Source organism: Melanotaenia boesemani, chromosome 1 (genome assembly GCF_017639745.1).
Source record: "Melanotaenia boesemani isolate fMelBoe1 chromosome 1, fMelBoe1.pri, whole genome shotgun sequence".
Classification (NCBI taxonomy): Eukaryota; Metazoa; Chordata; class Actinopteri; order Atheriniformes; family Melanotaeniidae; genus Melanotaenia; species Melanotaenia boesemani.
The window spans coordinates 35190813-35215015 of NC_055682.1; the positions used below are offsets into that span (position 1 = coordinate 35190813).

At 40.4% G+C, this 24203-nt stretch overlaps 2 protein-coding genes across 3 annotated transcripts in view; both read right to left on the reverse strand.

The window, feature by feature from the left end:
* LOC121640245 (ATP-binding cassette sub-family C member 12-like) overlaps positions 1-4742 on the reverse strand; it is a 33573-nt gene extending 28831 nt beyond the window's left edge. The window contains exons 1-3 of the mRNA XM_041985946.1: positions 4670-4742; positions 4441-4587; positions 4193-4340 (exon numbers count right to left, since the gene is read on the reverse strand). Of these exons, the coding sequence (XP_041841880.1) occupies positions 4193-4340; positions 4441-4535 (243 nt within the window). The 5' untranslated portion in view covers positions 4536-4587; positions 4670-4742. The remainder of the gene's footprint in view (positions 1-4192; positions 4341-4440; positions 4588-4669) is intronic.
* Positions 4743-14177: 9435 nt separating this feature from the next.
* The window catches only part of cep89 (centrosomal protein 89), an 81761-nt gene continuing 71735 nt past the window's right edge, over positions 14178-24203 (reverse strand). For both annotated transcript variants that reach the window (XM_041985965.1, XM_041985957.1), the window contains exon 18: positions 14178-14954. In XM_041985965.1, the coding sequence (XP_041841899.1) occupies positions 14747-14954 (208 nt within the window). In that variant the 3' untranslated portion in view covers positions 14178-14746. The remainder of the gene's footprint in view (positions 14955-24203) is intronic.

Sequence of the window (24203 nt, forward strand, 5' to 3'; positions counted from 1 at the left end):
TGTTGCTTCCTCCTCGAATAGATACCAGTCAGTGCATTCATCGGCAGAATGTCCATCACGTTTACGTGATTGAAGTCTCCAGCAATCCTCAGGGTGCTTGTTTAGGATCGAACCGATACCATGACAAACACTGCTGTAAACTCCCCCAGCAGATAATGTGGTCGACATTTAAGAGTCATGACTTCAGCAGCCGCTGTGTACCCTTTTACACTTCACGCTACAGTCCCTGTAGTTTGTCATACGGAGTCGAAATAGATCCATCGCCAGGAATAGTGAAGGGATAGCTAGCCTGTTTTTAGGCTTTAGCTTGGCTAGCACTCCGTCCCGCTTACCTTGCTTCTGCCTCCGTGCACAGAGCTTATGCCAGCCTTTAGGCTAATGTGTTGTTGTTGTTCCAGCTTGTGGTTTTTAATAGACTCCATCGGCTTACTTCTGCTCTTACAGTTGCCGCAAGAGGTGCAGCACTCAACCTGAGTTTCATGAGCTCTGAGAAACTGTAGATAAGTCTTATCCGAGAGGAAAGAAACGAGAGAGGGTCAGAATCACCAGGAGCTTGAGAAGCCGCTGCATTACTACATGCCGCCATTTCTGATTGAACTGTGTCTTTGATGTATAGTCTGCTTCCAGTTGGCTTTTAGAAATCGCTAAAAAGGTATGCATTTAATTTGGGTGCAAATCTGGATCTTTAAAAAGCTCATTTGAGTAATGGCCATGGCTAAGGGTGTCAGGCAGACAAGAAGACACAAAACAAGACAGGAAAATGTCCCCAGAGTCACAGGATCTATCTATCTATCTATCTATCTATCTATATATATATATAGAATAGAATAGAATAGAATAGAATAGAATAGAATAGAATAGAATAGAAATACTTTATTAATCCCTTTGGAGAGTCCTCAGGGAAATTTGGGTACCAGCAGCAATACAACACCAACAGTAAAGCAGGACAAGCACAAGACACAATATATACAGGTACAAAGCCAAATAGAGGCAACAAGGTGCAAGAAAAGCACAAATAGAATGCAATAAATAACAATAAGATAAGTTAAATAAAACAATATAAACAAGCATTGCACACAGTAGAGGTGGTACAGATTCCCAGTTCACTATTGCACGTATAAGTTATTTCAACTGTTTGTATGGGTTATTGTGCATGTGTTGTATCAGGCAGACTGCACACCTCCCTCTCCCCCCTCCTTCTCCCCCTCCTGCCTAATGCAGAGTTATACAGTTTGATGGCTCAGGGGACAAAGGAGTCTCTGAGCCGGTTGGTCCTACTCTTGGGGAGGAGCAGCCTGTTACTGGTCAGGCTTCTCTGTGCACTGATGACAGTGTGCAGAGGGTGACTGGCATCATTCACAATACCCAGTAGTTTTTTTAGTATTCTCCTCTCTGCCATTGTCACCAGGGAGTCCAGCTTCATGCCAACCACAGAGCCCGCCCGCCTGATGAGTTTTTCCAGCCTGTTAGCACACCTTTTTGTCATGTTACCCCCCCAGCAGACAACAGCATAAAAAAGCGTACTAGCCACCGCAGACTGATAGAACATCCACAGGAGTTTCCTGCAGATGTTAAAAGATCCCAGTCTTCGCAGGAAGTACAGACGGCTTTGGCCCTTCTTGTACAGGTGATCTGTACAGCATGTCCAGTCCAGTTTGTTATCCAGCCACAACCCGAGGTACCTGTAGTTGTCTACAATCTCCACCTTGTCGTCCCTGATGGTCTTTGGACGTGGTTGTGGGCTGGACTTCCTGAAGTCAATAACCAGCTCCTTAGTCTTTGAGGTGTTAAGCTGGAGGTGGTTCATCTGACTCCAGGTGACAAAGTCACTGACCAGATTCCTGTACTGGTCCTCTCCATCATCCCTGATACACCCCAAGATGGCTGTGTCATCTGCAAACTTCTGGATGTGACACAGCTCTGAGTTGTAACAGAAGTCTGAGGTGTTGAGTGTGAAGAGGAGGGGAGGCAGCACCGTCCCCTGGGTTGCTCCTGTGCTGCTAATAACAGTGTCAGATGTGGTGTCCTTTAGCCTGACGTACTGCGGTCTCTCTGTGAGGTAGTTACCAGTCCAGGACACCAAGCAGGGGTCCACCTGCATCTCCCTCAGTTTTTCCAGAAGCATCAGGGGCTGGATTGTGTGGAAGGCACTTGAAAAATCCAAGAAGAGGATCCTCACTGTGCCCCTCCCCTTATCCATATGTACTTGGACACGATGTAGGAGGTAGAGAATAGCATCCTCCACACCCACACCTGCGCGATAGGCAAACTGTAGGGGGTCCTGGGCCTGTTGCACTTGGGGCTTGAGGAGATTGAGGATGAGCCGCTCCATCGTCTTCATCAGCTGGGATGTAAGTGCCACTGGTCTGTAATCGTTCAGCTCACCAGGACGGTTTTTCTTTGGAACTGAAACAATACAGGATGTTTTCCACAGGGTAGGCACTTTCCCCAGCTGTAGACTGTGGTTGAAGACATGCTGGAGTGGTTCCCCCAGTTCAGCAGCACAGGTCCTAAGCAGACGAGGAGGCACTCTGTCAGGGCCTGCTGCTTTCCATGGATGGAGCTTCCTCAGTTCTCCCCTCACCTGTTCAGCTGTTATTTGTGGAGGGTGTCGAGATGGGGGGAGGGGTAAAGGTTGGCAGGGGGGCTGCACAGGGGATGAAGTCAGGGAGGTTGTGTACTGCAGTGGGGGAGGGGGGACCGTGGGCTGGTCAAAGAGGTTAAAGAAGATGTTCAGCCTGTTTGCTTCTTCCACTGTCCCCCCCGCTGTTATGGCCTTTGATCTGAAACCTGTGATGGTGTTGACACCATCCCAGACCTCCTTCATACGAATCTCACTCAGTTTATCCTCCACCTTCCTTCTGTAGGTGTCTCTCGCCACCTTCAGGCATTGTTTCACCTCCCGCTGTGCTAATTGCATTGCCTCCCTGTCATGGTTCATGAAAGCCACCTTCTTCCTGTTGAGGGCCGCTTTGACAACTTGCGTTATCCAAGGTTTGTTATTTGGATAACAACGGACAGTCTTATTGGGGGAGACTACGTCCAGCGAGAAGTTGATGTAGTCCGTCAGACAGTGAGTCTGCTCCTCTATGTCCTCACCATGTTGTCTCAGCAGTACATCCCAGTCAGTGATGTCAAAGCAGTCTCTCAGAGCATCCTCTGTCTCAGGTGACCACTTCCTGATTGAGCGTGTGGTATTAGACATCCTTTTGACCAGGGGGGGTGTACTGTGGCTGTAGGTGAACCAGGTTGTGGTCAGACTTTCCAAGTGGGGGGAGGGGGGTGGCTCTGTAGGCATCCTTCACATTGGAGTACAGCAGGTCTATTGCTCTGTTGTTCCTTGTGGGACAGTCTACAGCCTGTTAGAAGGAGGCCAAGGTAGAGTCCAGGGAAGCATGATTAAAATCTCCAGATATGACCATAAACGCCTCGGGGTGCTTTGTCTGCAGCCTTGCTGTTACTGTGTGTATCTTCTCACAGGCAGCTGATGCTTCTGCGTTCGGCGGGATGTAAACACAGAGCACGATCACGTGACTAAGCTCCCTCGGCAAGTAATATGGCCGCAGACTAACGGCTAACAGTTCCAAGTCATGGCAACACAGTTCCTTTTTCACTGAGACATGTCCTGGGCAACACCAACGTTTGTTCACATATATGATGAGCCCCCCACCTCTGCTCTTACCACAGGCGTTCATGTCTCTGTCAGCTCTCACAGCAGTGAAACCCGGTAGATCCACGTTAGCATCTGGTATCACTCACTCCGTTGATTGTTCAGTGCCAACAGCTCGTTCATCTTGTTAGGTAGTGAGTTGACGTTCCCCATTAGTACAGAGGGGATCACTGGCTTAAAACTTCGTCGAGCAGCCTTTAGCTTAGATCCTGACTTGCAGCCTCTGTACTTCCTCCTCAGCTCTGTCGGTACGTTGTGCTGCATTCCGACATATGTGATATATATATATATATATATATATATATATATATATATATATATATATATATATATATATATATATATTGGCTCTTTATCAAAATGTAAAATTAGAGGCTTTCTAATTAATCAACCTCATGGATTTTAATGGACAATGACTCAGTCAACACATTTATATTTTAAACTCAAGCTCAAAACTCAAGGGGACTGCTGGTGGCTCGTGATAGAAGAGGGACTGCAGACGTGATAAAAATGATGACTCACCGGACCAAAAAATGCTCCCAACATGGCAAGGATGCCAATAAAGACGGACAGAATCAGCCTGGTTTTCTGAAAGCGGAGGACCGCACGGACCAGTGAGGCTTTTTCCAGGCCTTTCTTCTCCACTTCTTCTTCCCAGAGTCTCTGCAACCTGCAAAAACAGAGAGGGAGGGGCGGTGCTTAGGTCCACGGGCCTGTCGTCCAGCAGTGCAAGCTACTGTAGGAGGATTAATCTGCAGAAAGACTCACACCTCTCTCCACTGGTGTCTGCTACGTCGTGTGGGGAAAGGCCAAGTGAGGAGAAGTCCAGCCTGTTTCTGAATATGGCCCACATCATGGGGGTCATCCAGGCAAAGGTTGTGAACGATAAGAAGCCGGCATTATCCAGAGGATGGGATCTGAATATAAGAGAATCAGCTCTGTGAAGGCGGTAAACATCTAAAAATACACAAAGTAAAATAAATCATCAATGAAACTGACTGTGATGAAGACCAGCGAAAGGGTTTGAGGGTCTGCAGACTGTGGTGGTATTTTCTAAACGAGGAAGGTGGGGTCATTTGATTGTTGGGTCCATCTAAATCTTCTGGACTGGAGATCTCGGATCCAGTTCTCCATCGGACAACATTGTCTGTCTAAAGAATCAGAGAGTCAAAGACATAGAGGCAGAGATGATTTCATCCCAGCTAACAAGTCTAAAAGAGCAGATCAAACACTTGTACAACAGAAGCAGGATGCAGGTGAAACAATGGGAGAGGAAAAGAGACCAGGCATGTTTAAAATGTCTGGAACACTCTGGTCATAGGTGCTGTTTGTTCTGCAGACTTACATAAGAGACTCGTCGAGTGCTGTTCTTCTCTAAAGAATATTCTGTCTTCATTTTGGCCTGAAAGGAAAAGGATAGAGAGTAAATATAACTCCAGCCAAAAGAAACATCTCATTTATAGAGAATTAGACTGAAGGCTGCAATCATGTCTCATAAGTAATAATAAAGGTGTCACATCTTTTGACTCTTACTGTCACAAGATTTTTTTTTACACAAATATTCATTAAATAATTTAAAGCATGTAAATTCTATTGAAGCCAGATCTTTAAACACACATCAGCTGTTGTTTCATAGCTTAAATGTGAAAATACAGTCAATGAATTACAGGAATCTCACACTGTGTCAAAGTTCCCACAGCTAAATAAAATCCACATTCACCGTGATGAGTCTGCATAACCTTTGTTAAGGCATAGTAAAAACACAGAGAGCTGAAAACGCAGAACTTAACTGTACATATACACTGAACTCTGTCAGTTTACGAGGAGATACCGTACCGGTCGTAAAAGCTTCTTGTATTGCAGGCAGCACTAACTGATCAGTGCTATACTTTAACAAAAATCAGTCAGCGGGAGTCCGGCTGCACGGTAACGATGACACAAGGCTTCCTAAATCCATCCCAACTCTGATGATGAGCAGTAGAAGCTCACGGGGTTATGTTAACAGCATTAGTAGCTGCTGCTGCTCTAAAACACAGCAACACGTCACTGAAACACTAAAGTTAAGTTTTTTTTTAATAAAATAAAAAAAAAATCCTGATTTGACTAAATTACTCTGAATTGTGCACTAGATATGTTAAAACTCAAAACACGACTTACCAACTAAAACATTAAGCTTAGACACAAAATACCTCTAATTTCAACACATTGTTAAAATATATACAATATATCTAAAACTGTAAAGACTGAGCAACTAATTCATAAAAACAAATATATTTCATTTGCACTTATCAAACAAACACTAACAAATCTGGAATAATCATGTCTGAAAGAAGTTACACTCTGAGGAAATAGAAATTAAAGTCACAATGATGAGGAATTTAAAAACACACTAAACATCCATTTCAAGCAAAACTGTTGTATTGGGAAGAGAGTAAAGTAGTGGAACACAACGATACCTCAGGGTGGAGGACGGGGAAGACCCACCAGAGCTTAGTCAGTGAAAATAAAGCCAGCACTGGAGGCTGGAACATTTTACTCCATCTCGCTTTTTAGGGAGATCAAAGGTTGATCTTCTTAGGTAAACACTCCTGGCTTATTTCCCTATGGTCAAAATAACAAGCCAGTTAAAAGAAGTTACAGTAGATCACACCAGATGATAAAACTGACATTTTATAAAAAAAAAGACAAAAAAAAAAAAAAATCTGTTTTACTTTTAAACAAATCAGTTGATTTGTGCACGATTGCTCATTATTGTTTATATGTCAGAAAAAGGGTGTAAATTGTCACGGACCAGCAAACTGGACCACAAATAAAGTTGGAGCTGAGGAATAGGTGAAAACAGTTTTTATTGAGGTGAAGAGAATTTCTCCAGGGAAATCAGGTCTGGTTTTTGCAGTCAGCTTTGCCAGCGGAGGGGATGGAAACCAGCAGGATGGTTTTCAGGGACCGTGATGTTGTGATAGCAGCTCCACCGGGGCTGTGGGAACTGCAGAACCAGAAAGACAATTAGTTTGTTCTGATAGTTACAGAAGTGGATAATCCAGGCTGAATAAGGTCTCCAGGAATCCTCCAGAGTTTTCCGATGGCCAGGGGCAAGATCCGTAATCCAGAATCCAAATCCTGAGGACAGTCCAAGGGTCAGAGTACCGGTCAGAATGAATCACAGGCAGAGTCAGCAGACAGGGGGCAGGCAGAATCGGGTTTTCCAGGTCGAAATACAGGTCAAGGATCAGAGACAGACTGGCAGGGTTTACCAGACAGGGAGCAGGCTGAGTCGGGATATCCAGGTCCAAAAACGGGTCACAGGTCAGAGATCAGGTTGGCAAGCAGGAGAGAAAGGCTGGAAGCGTACAAGGAAAAACCAAGACGAGACCAAGATCTGGCAGAGAAGAGTTGTCACAGACTGGTATATAAGGAGCCCAGACCAGGTGGAGCGCATCAGCAATCAGCAGAGTTGGAGGGATAATGCATTCAGGGACGGCTGGGAAAACTCAGCGCCGACCACGCACCGTGACAGTAAATATTCAGAAAAGTGATTTTGAACATGATGTGAGGAGATGATGCTGATGCTGACAGGTCATGACATAGCAAAACATTTTTAATAGCAGTAGCGGTTCCTCTGGTCTGGAATAAAAGTGCAAATTTCACATTTCATGTTGTTGTTTTTCATAATGCTTTATATTGTTTATATATATACATACAGTTCTATCCATATATCTATCTGTGGACAGATACAAATGTGTCCACATTCACATTCAATGCTACTGCAGTATGATGAAGAGGCCCACATGTACTTCATACTAATGTTTTGACATTTTTACTGAATTTATATTATCTAGGCTACATAAAAAATCTACTTTTTTCTTCAGGGCTAAACAAACTCTGGCATTCAGTCCACTTTCAGTCTGGAGATAAATTTTGACCAAGTGTTTTTCTGTTTGTGTTTGTCCTTTTATGTAAAAGAAACTTGTCTTTCTGCAGAACTGATGTCAGTTTCCAGCTACCTGCTTTGCCCGTCATGCACGGAGCTTCGAACGAATCACCACCAAGATGAATGATTGTTTCCTCCACAGGCCGTCAAGGTCATCAGTCCAAATCACGAACCGGGTCTTCAGTTCATGCTATTAATGTGTTAAACTGCAGAGAAAGTGAGGGAGCTGAAACCTCTTATCCTCCATGGGTGCACAACCCGATTCACAGAGATTCGCACACACTTTTGAGTTGTAGTGTAAGAGACGTTCTTACCAGGTAACTGTCCTCTCAGTGCTGCAGCTCCCTCACCATGTTCTCTGTGCAGATAGTTAGTCTGTCCTGTCCTCTGGTGGTACAAACAGCTCATGAAACCTGACTACATATGCTCACACCTTAGGACTCACAAAGATTCAGACTTTTTACTGAGTGAATAAAATATTGAAGCCTAATTATTCATTCTACAACAAATATTTAATCACTTTCTTGGAGTTTTCATGGGAAGGAATAATGAATGATGTCATCCAACAGCGGGACTGATGCTGAAGAGATACTGTAGTCCTCAGTTAAGACATGAAATCGACTAAAGAACAGTTAATAATGAGTGGAGGGAGAGCTTTGCAAACAAAGAGATTCCGAGTGCCACAATTATCTTTTGGAGATTAATCCTTCATTCAGAGCCAATTACCAGCTGTCCGCAGGAGGGAAAGTCTCCGTCTCACCAATATTTATACACTGATGAGAAAATCAGGGTCACTTTGACACAAACAGATAAAGAAATCAGTCCAAATAATAATTTAATCTTCTGGGCGAAATTATGACATGGGTTTGTCCACACCATGCTGGTGAAGACGTAAAATACTTTATTATTATTATTATTATTGATTTATTATTATTCTTATTGATTTAGAGCTGCACAGAATAAACTAAATAAACTTGCCCTCAAAATCTAACACAAACAGTTCAACTTCCATCTCTTGAAAGTGTAAATTGAATCTAACAAAAATATGACTGTGATTCTCGTCCTTTATAAACAACGTTTCTTCATCTGCAAATTCATCTGCAGACAACCATTTTTGTTTTTTTTATAATAAATCAGATTTAAATGATTGTCTCCTCGTCTCCTCTGTGTTTACAGCCAGATATTTGGACGATGTCTCATTTACTCTAATGCACTTAGAGGACAAAAGATGGGGGAGAGAGGAAGCTTTCTGGAAGAGACTACACCTCTGCATCCATTAAAAAAATAGGGAAAAGTCACACATTAATGCCGCCTTGTCTGTCCCCTCCTCTGATTGAATTTCTGATGGGAGGCACTGAGATGAGATTAGAAGAGTCAAGTGGAGGCATCACATGTGCAAACTGGGAAATGAGATAAGAGGATAGATGGCTGGTTAGGCTGGTAAACACCCATAAAAGTAAAATATATTTATTTAAAAATCATTTTATAATCTGGGTATGATATATATTATATAAAATAATTTCATTTAAAACAGGAGCTTACCAGTACTTCTTCCAGATGCTCTCTACCTGCTGGATACATGCAGACTTCCACTGATACAGAGAAACTAACCAGCAGATGGTTAACACAAGGATGAAACTCACTTTACAGACCTGAAATTAAACTATTAGCTGATAACACAAATTTGGAAAAGAAAGTTTCACAGTTCCTGCAAGTATTACCTGCTGGTATCTCTTAAAGAAGCACAGAACTAGTCACAAATTCATTTTCAAGAACATTTATTATCCCCTCAGAGCAATTTGTTTCGCAGCCAGTAGGAACAAACATGTACGAAGAACACATCACATCACGACAGGTCGTTTCACAATCGCTGCAGGGACGATTTAATCTTTTAGTCTGTTAGTCCGCCATCTCAGCAGCAGGTATCTGCGTCTTTGAGGGCCTTGCCAGCATTTTTTTACTGCAGATTGCCAACAACTTGTTTCTGTTCTTACAAGTTAAACCACCAAACTGAAAGTTAAAAGTTAATAAAGAGTCAATAAAAAATGAATAAAACATTCTGATAAACGTAGGATTCACATTAAAACCACAGAGCTTCTGATAAAAATACATTCAAAGTAAATCCACATGGGCCTCAAAAGTCATCAAGCGCACTTCCCAGGTACTTATATTGGTTCACCACTTCAACATTTTTACCTGAAATAACCACGGTAAGATTCCATTGTTCTAAAATCAATAATCATCTCCTTAGTCTTTGAAGCATTTATCTTTAAGGAGAACCTACACCAGTTAGTGAAACCCCTGATCACAGGTCGAGGATCAGGGTCATCACTGCTGAGCAGGGACAAGATGACTGAGTCATCAGCAAACTTTAAAATGTGATGTGATGTCTACAACGATCATTAGACTACAAAATAGATAAAAAGGGTAAAAGAACACGGTCCCGAGGAGAACCAGCAGAGGAGCAGAGGTCAACCGTCAAAACCCCAGTGACTCTCACCTGCTGAGATTGTTCACTTAAAAAAAATCCATCATCCAACCTATGAGGCCAAAACCATAAAACCATTGTAAAATCTCTGCTGAAACATTGGGTTGGATACAGTTTAAAGCAGATGAAAAATCAAAATAATCTTGCAAATGTTTGTGTAGCCTCTAAATGCCTTAAAATCATAATTAAAAGCATTTCTGTTGCATCTTCAACTCTCTGCCTGACCTACAGGCCAAGTGAAGTGGGTCCAGATGATTTCTAAAGGACCTCCTTGACTATCTTCTCAAATGACTTAATGCTAATGAGGTAAGAGCAACAGGAAGGTTTTAAACAGAAGTACTGTTGGTTGGCCATGCACTCATCAAGGACTCTAATAGGAACATTTTTAGTCTCTACAGTTGTCAAATAAACAAAGAAAACACAACTTCAGTTATTAAAATTTGTGGCATGGATTCTGTAAGATGCAGATATTTTCTGTCCTAAAGTGTTTGGGAGAATCTGAAACATTTAGAAAGGAACGTTTATTTATATAGCACCTTTCACAGATAAAAAATAAACAGTGATTTACAATAAAATAAGACAAAACTACATAAAAAGAGACATAAAACACAACAAAACACATAAATACACATATCCAAGAAAACTCATCTCACTAAAAGCCTGATAGAATAAAAACGTCTTCAACTGCTTTATAAGAGTCAACAGAATCCAAGCATCTTAAAAAGAGAGACAGCTCATCTCAGAGTTTGGGTGCCACTCCCTAAAAGGTTCAATCCCTCTGGTTTAAAGTGGGGGTGCAGCAAGGCTAAATAAAACTTATAGTTTTTGCACAGCTAGCAAACATGGACAAATTTGTGACAGTACCGATGGGCAAATAATGATTAATCATCAACAGAGTTTTCAGCTACAAAATAAATAAATAAATAAAATAAAAAAAAGACAAAGAAAATATGATGAGACATATCTTGCCCTAGACTTGACCAGGTAATGGTCAAGTAATGGGAGTAGTCAATAGTGAGGAATGAAAAGAGACCACAGTGTTGCCTCAAAATATCAGCATCTGACAGTATGAAGCCAAACAAGTTACAACACCACTTGTGGACGTCTCATTTCTTTGGTACACAAAGTAAAGCCAGTTGATAACTATAGAAATAAACTACTCAGCTCAGCAGAGTTGTTTTACTAAAGCAGCATCTCATTGAAAGCTCAACCTACCTGAAGTAGAATGCAGTGTCCTGGTTTAAAACGCACTATAGCAGAGGAACTGACATGGTTTCAACCATAGTTAACGAAGTAGCAGCCAGTCAAATGAAGACTATTTTGAGCACATTTCTTTATACGTTTCTTTCTAAGCATCAGGGTGCATGTGGTAGTGGGATCGGGGGCTTGGCATTATTGTCATTGATGAAAGGGGGCCTACAGAAAAAGTTTGGGAACTACTGCAGTAGTCCAAACGAGAAGAAATAAAAGCATGGATCACCATTCCAAGCTCACCAAGGTTTATCAAATGAAAGAAACTATTTCTGACTGGAAGTCTAGAATGATGCTCCAGGGACGTTCCTGATGCTTGGGTGGACAAATGGGCTTAGAGCCACAATATATTTTCTGTATTCTGCAGCATCAGACTGAGATCAATCCAGACACAGCTGTGTGGGAAATCCCAGGCGATGATAAGCAAAGTCTCACAAACTGCATGCATGAGATTGTCTTTTCAGTGCTCCTCTAAGCTAGCGGAAACACTGAGCAACTACAGATGACCACATTAATATTTGAGTTGTTTATACTTCACACATAGATCTGATTCTTTGTGTGCATTTTCAGTTCATCAGATAAACAGCTCATGCATGAGGTGTCTGCCTGCTGTGTCAGGTAGGATGGTTAAACCGAGTCAAGCTTAAGGTGAGGAGTTCACCGAGTTTATCTTCCTCACAGCCTCAGGGGAAATGCTGCACCTCATCCTTGTTGTTTAAGCTCTGGGGCTGTGCAGCCGTCGTCCTGAAGGGACGGAGGTGGGCTGTTTGTGTGATGGGTGGGTGAGGTCCCTTATGATCTTTGATGCTCTATTTCTGCACCTGCTGGAGTTAATGTCATTCATAAGAAGGGAGGCGGCTCTAAATTCATTTTGAGCAGATGAAACAATTCTTTTCAGCACCTGAGACCTTTTAATTTTATCATATCAAAGAATGATATCAGTTGTTAGAATAGTGTCCATCACTCACTGGTAGAAAGGAGTCAACCCAGCAGGAAAGAGGCAAGGCTGTTTCAGCCTCCTCAGAAAACAGAGCCATTGGTGAGCCTTCAATATAACTATCTCTTTTGTCTTCCCCACATTGATACAAATTGGTTGCGTCACACCAGCCCACAATTTCTTTTCACACTGGGATTTTCACACACAACCATCTCTAGGGTTAACAGAGAATGGTCTGAGGAAATATCCAGTGAGCAGCAGTCTTGTTGATGTCAGATGTATGAGGAAAATGGGCAGACCGGTTGGACATGGTAGAAAAGCAACAGGAACTGAAAACCACTAGTTTCAACCAAGCTACAGTATACAGAACAGCATCTCTAAACACACAACATGTCCACCCTTGAAGAAGATGGGCTACAGCAGCAGAAGACCACACCGGGTGCCTCCTGTCAGCTAAGAACAAGAAACTGAGGCTACAATTCACACTGACTCACCTACACTGGACAATAGAAAATGGAGACACGTTGCTGGTCTGATGAGTCGCCATTTCAGCTCCACATTCAGATGCTAGGCTCAGAATCTGGTGGAAAAATGAAAACATGGATCCATCCTACCTTGTATCAGTGGTTCAGGATGCTGGTGGTGTAATGGTGTGGGGGATATTTTCTTGGCACACTTTGGACCTTTTAGTATCAACGTGGTCTGGTTTAACCACCACAGCCTACCTGAGTATTGTTGCTGACCGTGTCCATCCCTTCATGACCACACTTCAGCATCTTCTGATGGCTACTTCCAGCAGGATAAAGCACCATGTTACAAAGCTCAAATCATCTCCAAATGCTTTCTTGAAAATGACAATGAGTTCACTGGTCTCCACTGGCCTCCACAGTCACCAGATCTCATTTCAGTAGAGCAGCTTTGGGATGTAGTGGAACGGGAGATTCTCATCATGGATGTGCAACAACTGTGTGATGATATGCGATGCAGCATTTGTTGGCACACTTTATATGAATATTAGAGTGAGTACACAGTCTGAAGAAGATACAAGTTATTGTACTTTTGCAGCAGCTGACCTGACAATGATTTTCCTGACTCAAGGTTTATTACAGTTTTACACATAAGACTGTTTTGTAAATGTTTCTTGTACAGTGATACTGCCCTGTAATAACAGGTTGAAAAATTACTTTGGGACCAAATAAGCTGCTAATTCTATTTAACCATACAGAGTTATGATGGAAATGTGTTATTCCTTTAATAAACAAACAAACAAAAAAACCTATTCAAGCACATATTCATGTCGGGGATTTCTGCTGGTACACTTCTTTAACATCTGCTGGTTGTTTACATGTGGGAACAGCTAACGGAGCTCCTAACCAACCCAAATAATGCCTCAAAAGCATTATTCCAGATAGATTGTCCCTCATTACCAAAAACTTTCAGTTACATGAGAGGTCAGTACAAAATAAATGAGTACTGTTAGGGTGGAGGCACTTAAAGACTTCATGCTGTAACCATTATGACTAATGAAAACCTGACTGAATGCTGTGATTTAGTGCGTTGGTCATACTCTCCCCAAAAGAGTTTGGCTTTAACATTGGCTGCTTGGATTTTCTGGCAAGCCTCATGGTCTACCGTCACACCAGGATTTAGCATTGTCCCTGGTGAGTCAGGGTACTGATGTTACCCTGCTCTAATCATCAGCAGGGATCCGTGGTGTGGAAAGTCAACCCAGGGCCCTGCCATGTGGTTTCCACCTAATCCAGCAGGGCTGAGAGATTATTATCAAAGAAAAACAGATTTCTATCAGTCCTGGTTGATGGTTGGTCTTCCTCACAAATTACAAATCTTTTCATCTGCAAAACCTTTCATTAATGGAAAAACACACACACAAAAAGGCTCATAACCATTAAAAGTCTTTAATACACAAAACGGAATATATACGAATCAAAAAAATAACAATGGCCCAAAAATATTCTGATACTTGAACTAATACAAAACAAAGCTAAAGATGTACAAATATGTATCTATATACATGTCAAAAATTGATCTATATTCATATTTCTGTATTTTTTAACAATATAAGCGAAAGAAATAAGTTCCACTGACATACCATCAAATTATCATCTCTAGATAAGTTATGTACTTTTGGTCAGTTTGTGCATACAGCTAAATTTCCTGTCATAAACTTGTTAATTAAGTGTGTGGATTGCAGGTCTTATTTTTTATAAGACTTCAGGTTTAGACACACTCACTAATATGCACTGGCACAGCTCTTATCTGTCTGCTCTCACTGATAACACTGAAATCACGATGATGCTGTTACCACCAGTGTCCAGCAGATGGCACTACTAACTTCAGGACACAACTTCTACTTACTTGAGAATTTATTTTACTTGGCAGGCTTTTAAAGGCCCTGAGACAAAAAAGAAAAGTCAGAAACACATAGAAATGTCCTGCCTGCAGGTTGCTTCAGCAGTAGAAATCCAGCCCATGTTTATGCTGATGGTGGGAGGATGTGGGGCTTTCATTTGAAGCCTGAGCAGAGCAGCCAGGGGAGACGTTGCCATGAAGAGCCCAGCCATCTTCAGCCAGTTTAGAGTCCATCAGAGTCTTCCTCATCTCTTGGTTCTCCCTTGTTGCTGCTTGCCAGACCACCTCCAGCTCCTCCTCAACTTCCCTAGAGGAATGAGGATTGGAGAAAATACAAAGAAACTAAGTCAGTCAGTTACTCTGCCTCATTTACATAATCTCTTTATATTTTCGAGGTGCCTAGAAAATTCCAGCAAGAAGTGAACTGAGCCATCATCTGCATTTTCACAAGCCATCTAGACTGCAGTGCATGATGGGAAACAACTGCAAATAAATTCAAAGACATCTTTGGTTATCATTTATTTTAGGCAAGGCAAATTTATTTATACAGCACGTTTCATACATAAGGCAACCCAATGTGCTGTTCACGATCAAAACATATAGACAAGAGGAGACATACAAATAGAGATTATACAGACGTCAAGGAGAAATACTTCATCATCATCATCATCATCAATCATTAAATAAATTATCTTACTTAAAAGAGGTGGCAAAAATTAACCTTTTCAGATCTGATTTAAAATAACTAAAACAACTAAGGTTTGGATCAGACTTCAGGTTTTCTGGTAGTTTGTTCCAGATATTAGAAGCATAATAACTAAATGTTTGGTTTGAATTCTCAGAGTGGGAAGCAAACTTGACCCAGTTGATCTTAAGTCTTGGTGGCTCATATGGCGTCAGCAGATTAGATGTATTTTGGACCAGAACCAGTCAGTCTTGTACACCAGCAGCAACATTTTAAAATCTTCGTCCTTCAAGAAGCCAGCATAGGGATCTGGTAACTGGAGTGATATGTTCCCTTTTTTTGTCTGCGTGAGGACATGTGCAACAACGTTCTAACTTAGTTGCAGTCTTGGTGACATTTTAGAGAAACCTAGAAAATTTCTATTCCATTAGTCAAGACTACTGAAAACATATGCATGAAGAAGCTTTTTTAAACCATCCTGAACCATCAGTACCTTTATTTTAGATATATTCTTCAGGTGGTAAAAGGTTGATTTGGTTGCTGCTGTAATATGGCTGTTAAAATTTAGAGTTCAAAATGACACCAAGATTTCTGACTTCATATGTTGTTTTTAATATTGCTGACTGAAGGCAGGCAGTAACCTCCGCATACCCAATCTTTGTCTCCAAACATAATCATTTCAGATTTATTTTTATTCAGCAGAAGAAATGTCTGGAACATCCAAGTATTGATTTGACCAAGGCATGCACTTAAGTCCCCCGGTGAGACAGGAATATAGAACTGAGTGTCATCGGCATAATTATGATCAAATATTTAGTTTGTTTCCATGACCCAAGATAGTGGGAGCATATAGATGCTAAATAATAGAGGCCTTAAAATGGTGCCTTTAAGAACTCTGCATGTCATCTTTGAGTAGATCTACAGTTACTAAATAAAATAAAGTTGTCCTTGTTTCTCAAGTATTCAACCTATCAGAACCAGACCTGAGGTTCCCACCCATTTTCCAGCTGGTCTACTAGGATATTATGGATGACTGTGTCAAAAGCAGCACTAAGATCTATCAGAACCAAAACTAAAAAATAGCTTTTCCATTCATTTTGCTTAAAAATAGAAGGTTTGAAATGGGTTTCTGCTGGTCTCTATCATTAGCATCAAGGTAATGCTGGTAGACGTATAATAACAGTAATTTGTTAAAAATAAAGCCGGACGTTTTGCAGTTTGTGACATTAAACAGCTGTGTTTCTTAAGCTACATCTGTAACCTGGTTAAACACTTGATCAGATTAAACTGCATCAATGTCACAAGAACACACAAACACTAAATAACTAGTGACCAGGATGCTGCCTCCTTAAGTGAAAGTAAAACTTGTATATGACAGCTTCAGGTCTCCTGAGCCATGACAATCTGCTGCATCTTTGAAGGAACTGTTCAACTGAAGCCCATCAGCAGACACAATGCAGCAGTGTCTCTGAGTAACATCAGAGGGCTCAGTCAGGATGCCGTTGGTTTGCATTCAGATGATATAACAAGCTGCAGAGCAGCCTGACTGTTTAAGCCTTCACAAATTTAGGCAAAAATACACGAGACTGAAGTTATCTGTTTCGTACCAGAACACCGGGTGGATAAGATCAGTTTGTAGTTCACACGATGACATTTTTCCTCCATCACTGAAATTTAATTCCATTTTTTATGTTTTTCCCATGCAAAAACCCAATTATGTGTTTATTACTGTTAAAAAGCACAAGGTTGGATTTCTTTTAATCTCCCAGTCCAAATCTAACTATATATTTTATTTTTTAGTCAATTATTTGCTATTACATTAACCATTTATAGAGTTAATTAAAACAGAGTAAACGTTAAAGCTATGAAAGTGCAAAATGAGACCTTCTAGTTCACATCATTATAAGGCTTCATTTTACTTCATGCTTGGGACCTAATTACTCATTTTCCCACTTACCATCACAGACTCCCACACAACTGAGTCAGAGCAATACTGTATCTTCAACCCGGCCATTTAATTGGAACTTCGTCCGTGAACCAGACACATAGGACGATGACTGAGTTGTGTGCAGTCTGTTAGCTTTCATTTTCTCTGTGGGATATCATCGTACAAATACAGCAAGTACAGCTGCACAGAGGTTGTCTTTTAAAATGGTGATTTTCTCAGATAACGCTGCCTCATTAGAAAATTACAATTTCATTACAGCAGAGCAACAGTCTGGAAGGGTTTTATGATAGATATAAGTTCAACATGTTTACATAAATCTCTCACTGAAAATACAATTACCACAGGAAATGATTAAATTCAGTTGATGAAACGCATAAAAAAAACAGCTGGCAAAACCTAACCATCATCTCTTTATTTTTATATTAAAACAACACTGGAAGCCCAACAGGTGCGGTTTTGAAAACATTCAAGCCCTTTTTGTTCCATTAACCCCTGATCGCCTGAATTAATTTAAAAAAGAATAAAAACAGAAAACACTTAACAAATGACTGGAATGAAATAAACTGCAATTACATATTAAATAAATAACAATAAATAAATAATTAATATAAAAAAGGCAAATAAATAAAAATAAGCACATAATTACATCAATAGAATAAAAAGAAATAAAAATGTAAAAAAGTAGAGTGTCACAAATTTGTGATTACAAGACGTTTAAGTGTTAAAATTTTACCTTCCTCACAGATTGCTGCTGCTTTTGTCTTTATTAAGTATTAAATATTTCCAGTAGGTGATGGGACAGATTAGTTTAATTCCTGACACTTCCATTATGGAGCCATGTCGTAGTAAATCCACGCAGACTGTGGTTTTACATTGACTAAGTTCACATCCATCACAACATTAAAGGAGCAATAAGCGGAAATTAATCATTTCTAGATTGAAGGAATTAAAAAAAAAAGGCTATGTGACAAACTAGAGGAGAACTCTCATCTGGATGCATGACATCACACACCGTCTCTCTGTGCTGATCTCCAGCCTCGTGTTTACCAGCCGGTCCGGCCGAGTGTTCATGTGCTTTCATGTGAATCGCCGCCTCTTGTAGCCCTCGGCCCTGTCATAAAGCCATGGACATGAGGACCCAAGAGCAGGCTTGATAAGGCTGAAGGCAGACCAGTGCAAGTAAAAGGTTTTAATATAGTTAAACTTAACTTACATTACAGAGAACTCTAGAGGCAAAAATGCCGACATGGCATGGAACATCACCAACAACCAACACTAACAGAAACAAAGAGACAGAAGCAAAGAGAAAGCACTCACCATGACAACAAACAGGGACGGACGGGGACCCAAAATCAGGCCAGGAGTCATACACTCACTCAGGCCACCCAACACATATACTGCATGCATATGCTCACACTTGTGGAAGTGTACATACACACACATGGACTTAATAATCACCAAAGCTCATTATTCTAGAACAACATTCACATAAAACTACAAATCAATAGTCCAGTGTTTCTCTCTTCTCATCAAAAGGTCAACAACAATATTCTCTACTAAAAACATGAAGTGGTCAACATCAAGTTCACCTGATTCAAATAACATCAGAAAATTAAAGTCTTCTCAACTTAGATAAGCCACTGTCCAACTTTAGGAGGGGTTCCCAAACGTTATCATGCAGCAGTCCATCTCTGGAGATATGTTTGGCTCCGCAGGACCCACCAAATATTTCATGCAGGAAAATAAGCCAATGTCATTACCATGGGACACATCCACACACACTCCATATGGAGTTTTAACTAAAACCTCAGACATCAACATTTACCCAACAAGCATAAAATGCTGCAGCCACATTATTTACATCCAGATTAACACACTGACACACTGATTAAATCAAAAGTTCCCTCATCAGCATTTAACAGATGTGGACAGTATATGTGGACAGGGACAGATGTGGACAGTATATGTGGACAGGGACAGATATGGACAGTATATGTGGACAGGGACAGATGTGGACAGTATATGTGGACAGTATATGTGGACATACTGTTATAGCTAAGCAGCTAAAGTATTAAAATATCCATCTGTCTGTTTAATGCAACACAAATAATTAACTAATTATTTTATTTTATCCAGGTTATACCAGGAAAGCCCAAATATGACCTATAAACGGTTAGAACAAGTGTAGTTATGTGTTTACACACTGACCAATCAGCTGCACCAGTGTAGTTTGCCGTGATTCTTTTTTACTTTTTATTCTTTGTATTTTTATTTATTTTATTTTTTTCTTTCTCCAGTTAGGCCGCTTAAGAGCCCAGGCCACCGGGAATAGTGCCGCTGCTCCCGACGGCCAGTCCGGGCCTGACCTATGGATTACAAATACACAGAAGGACAACCTATAGACACAGGTGAAGTGAACGAGCTAATCAGACCAGGTGAACTTGTGTTCGTTGACAGAGGTACTTGTTTTTGCCATCAGATCTGGCAACACTAGCTCCAGAGAAGTTCAGTGCAATTTACCAAACTCAAAAGAAGAGACACTTTTGGGTTGGGGGAGGAACCTGAATAGGCTAATCCTTCAGCATTGTGAAGGATACAGACATATTTAAGAGTGGCAGAAAAGCATTGCAGCTGTGTATGGTGTTGTGTATAAACAGGAATATTAATATAATTAATATAGCAATGAATCAATGTACAGGGACAACGTTACTAGGTCACTTTAAGTGTTAGTTAAGTCTCAGGGATATGTGTATGTGTTGGGTGAGTGATAACTTAACTGTAGCTACTAGGTGATCAAACCTGCAACGCAACACAGTGACTGTATTAGTATGTGTGCATTAGGATATGTGAGGGTGAGTGCAAATTATAAACAATGAATTATTTTCAGTGATGAGTGTGATTTTCCAAATGCAACGATCACACTCTCCGCGGATCAGAAGCAGACAAAGACGGTTCAAGACCCCGGTAAAACAACAACAACACTGAAGATGCAGCCATGATTCCCACACAAATGTAGTTTTTGGTTTATCAGAGCACTTTTCCAATTTAAACAGGCAGTTTGTTTCCAGAGCTGTATTTATCATAAGTGTTCTTGAGCCCATACAGACATTTGTGACTTCAGCGCTACGTACATGTGTACCATCTTCTTTTATGTCTTTTCATTACTTATCCCAAACAACGGAGTTGTCTGTCCATTCAGAAACACCGTAGCACAAATATTGCAGCTGCTATGTATGCGCACCCACAGCAAGTACATTTAAATGGTTTATTTTAAGAGAATAAAAACAAAACTGTTATTGTACTAAAGTGATTAGATACCATTAGAGACTGTTTTTGATGAACTGTGAAATTTTTCTTTGATTTTGTTACTCCCTGCACATTTCACACAGGAATTGGTGTAACTGTGCTGCCTCTGTCTTTAAAATAATACTTGACTCGTTGCAGGCCTGCAGACCTGAAGATGTTCTGCACTGGATTTTGGCCTTGTCTCTTTAACACAGAGTTCTCTGTGTATTCTCTGAATTGTTGAATCTTTTACACACAGTAGATGAAGTTTACTTACAGTAGATTCATCTTCAAATAGAGAAAGGAGTAATGGCTCCAAGGAGACAACGCATAATTACCAGTGTGTGATGTTGTAATGCATCACTTGAAGCAGTCAGGTGCCTCATCTGGATCTATTTAACTACTAATTATAGTCAAATAAATCTCTGCATAATGTACAGGCATTCATTTACTTTCTGATCAAGTTCCTTGTTTATTTCTTATTTCCTGCTGCCTGTTGTTCTTTTTACTAAATTATTCACCACACCTTCAATTCAGAGGTGGCAGAACATGAAAGGCCCGCACAAATATTTTAGAATAGCCAAGAGCATGATTTCAGAGACAACAGAACTCCTGTTATTGTTGTGGTTTGAGGACATGTTTCCTTGAATTTAATTCAATCGCAGCTCTTGGGAGGCTTCACATTTATCTCTAAGACTTGTATGTGAGAGGAAAAAAAGAAAAGGAGACTACCCCCCCAGATGTTGTCCAGCAAATAGCTTTAACCCAAACTGTTACCCCTGGCAACCACTGCTTCCTCATACAGAATAAAAAGATTAATGTTGCTGCCATGAGAGTTGGAAAATTCAATGGAAGTGTGCGAATGTGTGTTCTGGATGGACCACAAATCCACAAAGATATCATCTGGCTTTATTTATACCACATAAAGACTTGGTGCTTCCCTAATTCCTGCACACCTAGGATTACACACATCACATCTGGTCTATCGCTCTGCAGCAGACTAACTCGCTCATTGTCATCCTTGCTATGTCAGCCCAGACACAAACAGTCTGAGCCGTTAAGACTACTTTCCTTGTAGCTTCCAGACAGCTAGAGGGAACACTAACAGCAACACAGCAACTCCTTCATCATCACTTTCAGAAAATCTTCAACAACAAAGAAGACTGCTGTGAATTTCTGCCGGATGAAAAACTAATTTCAAGTAAAGCGTATACCAAAGAGTTGCCCTGTCTCTGCTGCTGTCCTGAACCCCCACAGCCAGATCATCACAATGAGTCATTATAGATACTGGCTCCCAGGTGGAGCAATCATCAGCCACTTCCACTACATGGATGACATCAAGCTGTACGCCCCACCAGTTATCAGAAACCCTGCTGGTTTAATAACTGGGTCAAAGGAAGAAGTAAGAGATGATGATGTAACGCCAAAAAAGCTTCTCATAGTGGATTCAAGGTTTCACCCCAAATTCAGCTCCCAGAGGTCGTCCACTTAGTGGAGCAGGAGGAGGAGGGGGTTCTAATAAACATAATTATTCAGGATGAAACAACAAAGATTGAGGAATACGTCAAAGATGGCCCCTTATTGTTGAACTGCTATGCAGCGTATTTTGGTAACAAAAAGGAACCAGACAGAGACACACAACTAAACTCATGTTTGGAATTTTATTGATCAACAAGCTGTCACCATGAATGTTGAACAGACACCAGTGGATTAACTCTTCCCGAAAGAGGGACTCTTTGTCTATCTGCTAATGGGTGGGAGGTTTGAGAAACAAGTCTGAAGAAACCACAAATCTTTCATTGAAGTTATTAACAATCCTGTGAACTCAAACTGACTTTGCATCTTTATGACATAAGGGAATCAACAAATCTACGGTGGGGGTCACATTCCAACAGGAAAAATGAGACTCTGAGTCCACCACCTTCCAACTTACAAGAAAAAATTATGCTTATTTCAGGTTTTCTCCTCCAAGTCTTGACAGAGACATTTTTCACATTCCTGCTCCTACCTTTTTCTGACGATGAAAAAAAGACAATGAAAACAATGAAAAAGGTGCATTTATATACTGAAAACACTTTTAGGTTAATGCGTTTGTTTTCTTATATTAAATAATATTGAAGCAAAATGTATTCTTTTAAGTTGCTATTATAAAGCACAGACAGCTCAGATCAAGATTTGGGCAATGTTTAATCAATTTAGTTGATTTGTTTATTCTGAGCATTCATTCCTCTTTTTTAAATCCTATTTTATAACTTTGCTTTTTCTAATTACTTGTTTTGTTGTTGTTTTATTCCATACCACTGAATAACTGATCAATGTTTCTATATGTGTATCTCTAATGGTAACATATAACTTAAAGAGTGTTCACAAATGTTGAAATCTGATTTTTTTAAACAACAGGATATATAAACGCTTGGAACATTAATAGCCTATTTGCAGATGTGATTTAAGGTAAAGCCGCTACATGCAGCCAGCAACTATTGGCAGACAGACAATAAACCACATGTCCCTCTATGCTGCAAACAACACAGAAAAACTCAAACTTAGTTCAGCTGAGAAGCTGAGATGAGCAACAAAAGTTCAGAGAAGAATTAAAAAGAGGCTGAATGGAAAACTGATCAGAACTTTTATGTGTTTTTGTCTTCATCTTTATGTTTTGCAACTAAGTTTAGCATCTGTCGTTCATGTTTAGTTTTATTAAAAAGACTGGAACGTTTCATTGAGATTAAAAGAACTGTAAAGCAGTGAGATTAGTTCATTTATTTGAATGATTAGTCCTCCACACAAACCAGAGTTAGCCATGGATTCCACAAGGTTCTGTGCTTGGGCCGGTACTTTTCATTTACTACATTATTCCTTCATGCAGTACTATGGAGGAATACTTTATTTTCACTGCTATGAGGATGACATTCTTCTATAAATAAATACAGAGCCAGATAAAACCAGTTTGTTCAAATACAAGCATGTCTTTCAGACACTAGGGAGGGAATTTACAATAAAAATGTACAGCACACCAAAGACTGTAGTCAGTTGTTGATTGTGGCGAGTAAACCATAACAAATACTTTTTTAAAAAAGGTGCACACTCTGGCCCTCCTCGGGATAAGTACCAATTCTTATCCATGCTAATCCAGTGGAAGGCTGTAAAGCTGAATCATCAATCAATACATTTAGATGTATATTCAGCAAAAAACTGTATTTATAAGGCCTAAAAACCACACTTCTCTACCTAACATCATCTCAACTCTCTCTGGTAATGCAACTAGATATCATTACCTTGGCTGGTGGAGCAGCTGTGAGAAACCTTGGAGTTGCTTTTGACAAGGGCATGTTCATTAACTCTTGAATAAAACAAATCTCTGAGAACTCCTTTTTTCATCTTTGCAATATTGCCAGAAGCCTCCAGCTGATCAAAATGCTGCAGTGAAAGTTCTGACAGGAACTAGAAAGAGAGATCATATTCCTCTTAATTTTAGTTTCTCTTCACTACCTGTATCCAGGACAGGATTCAAAGTCCTTCTCCTCACATATAAACCCCCTAATAACCAGACTCCGACATATTTCCATAACTTCAAAGTAACTTTTAGACTGCTGTTTTTTTGTGGTTACTTGGTTTTTCCTCTAATCTGACTGTCTGTT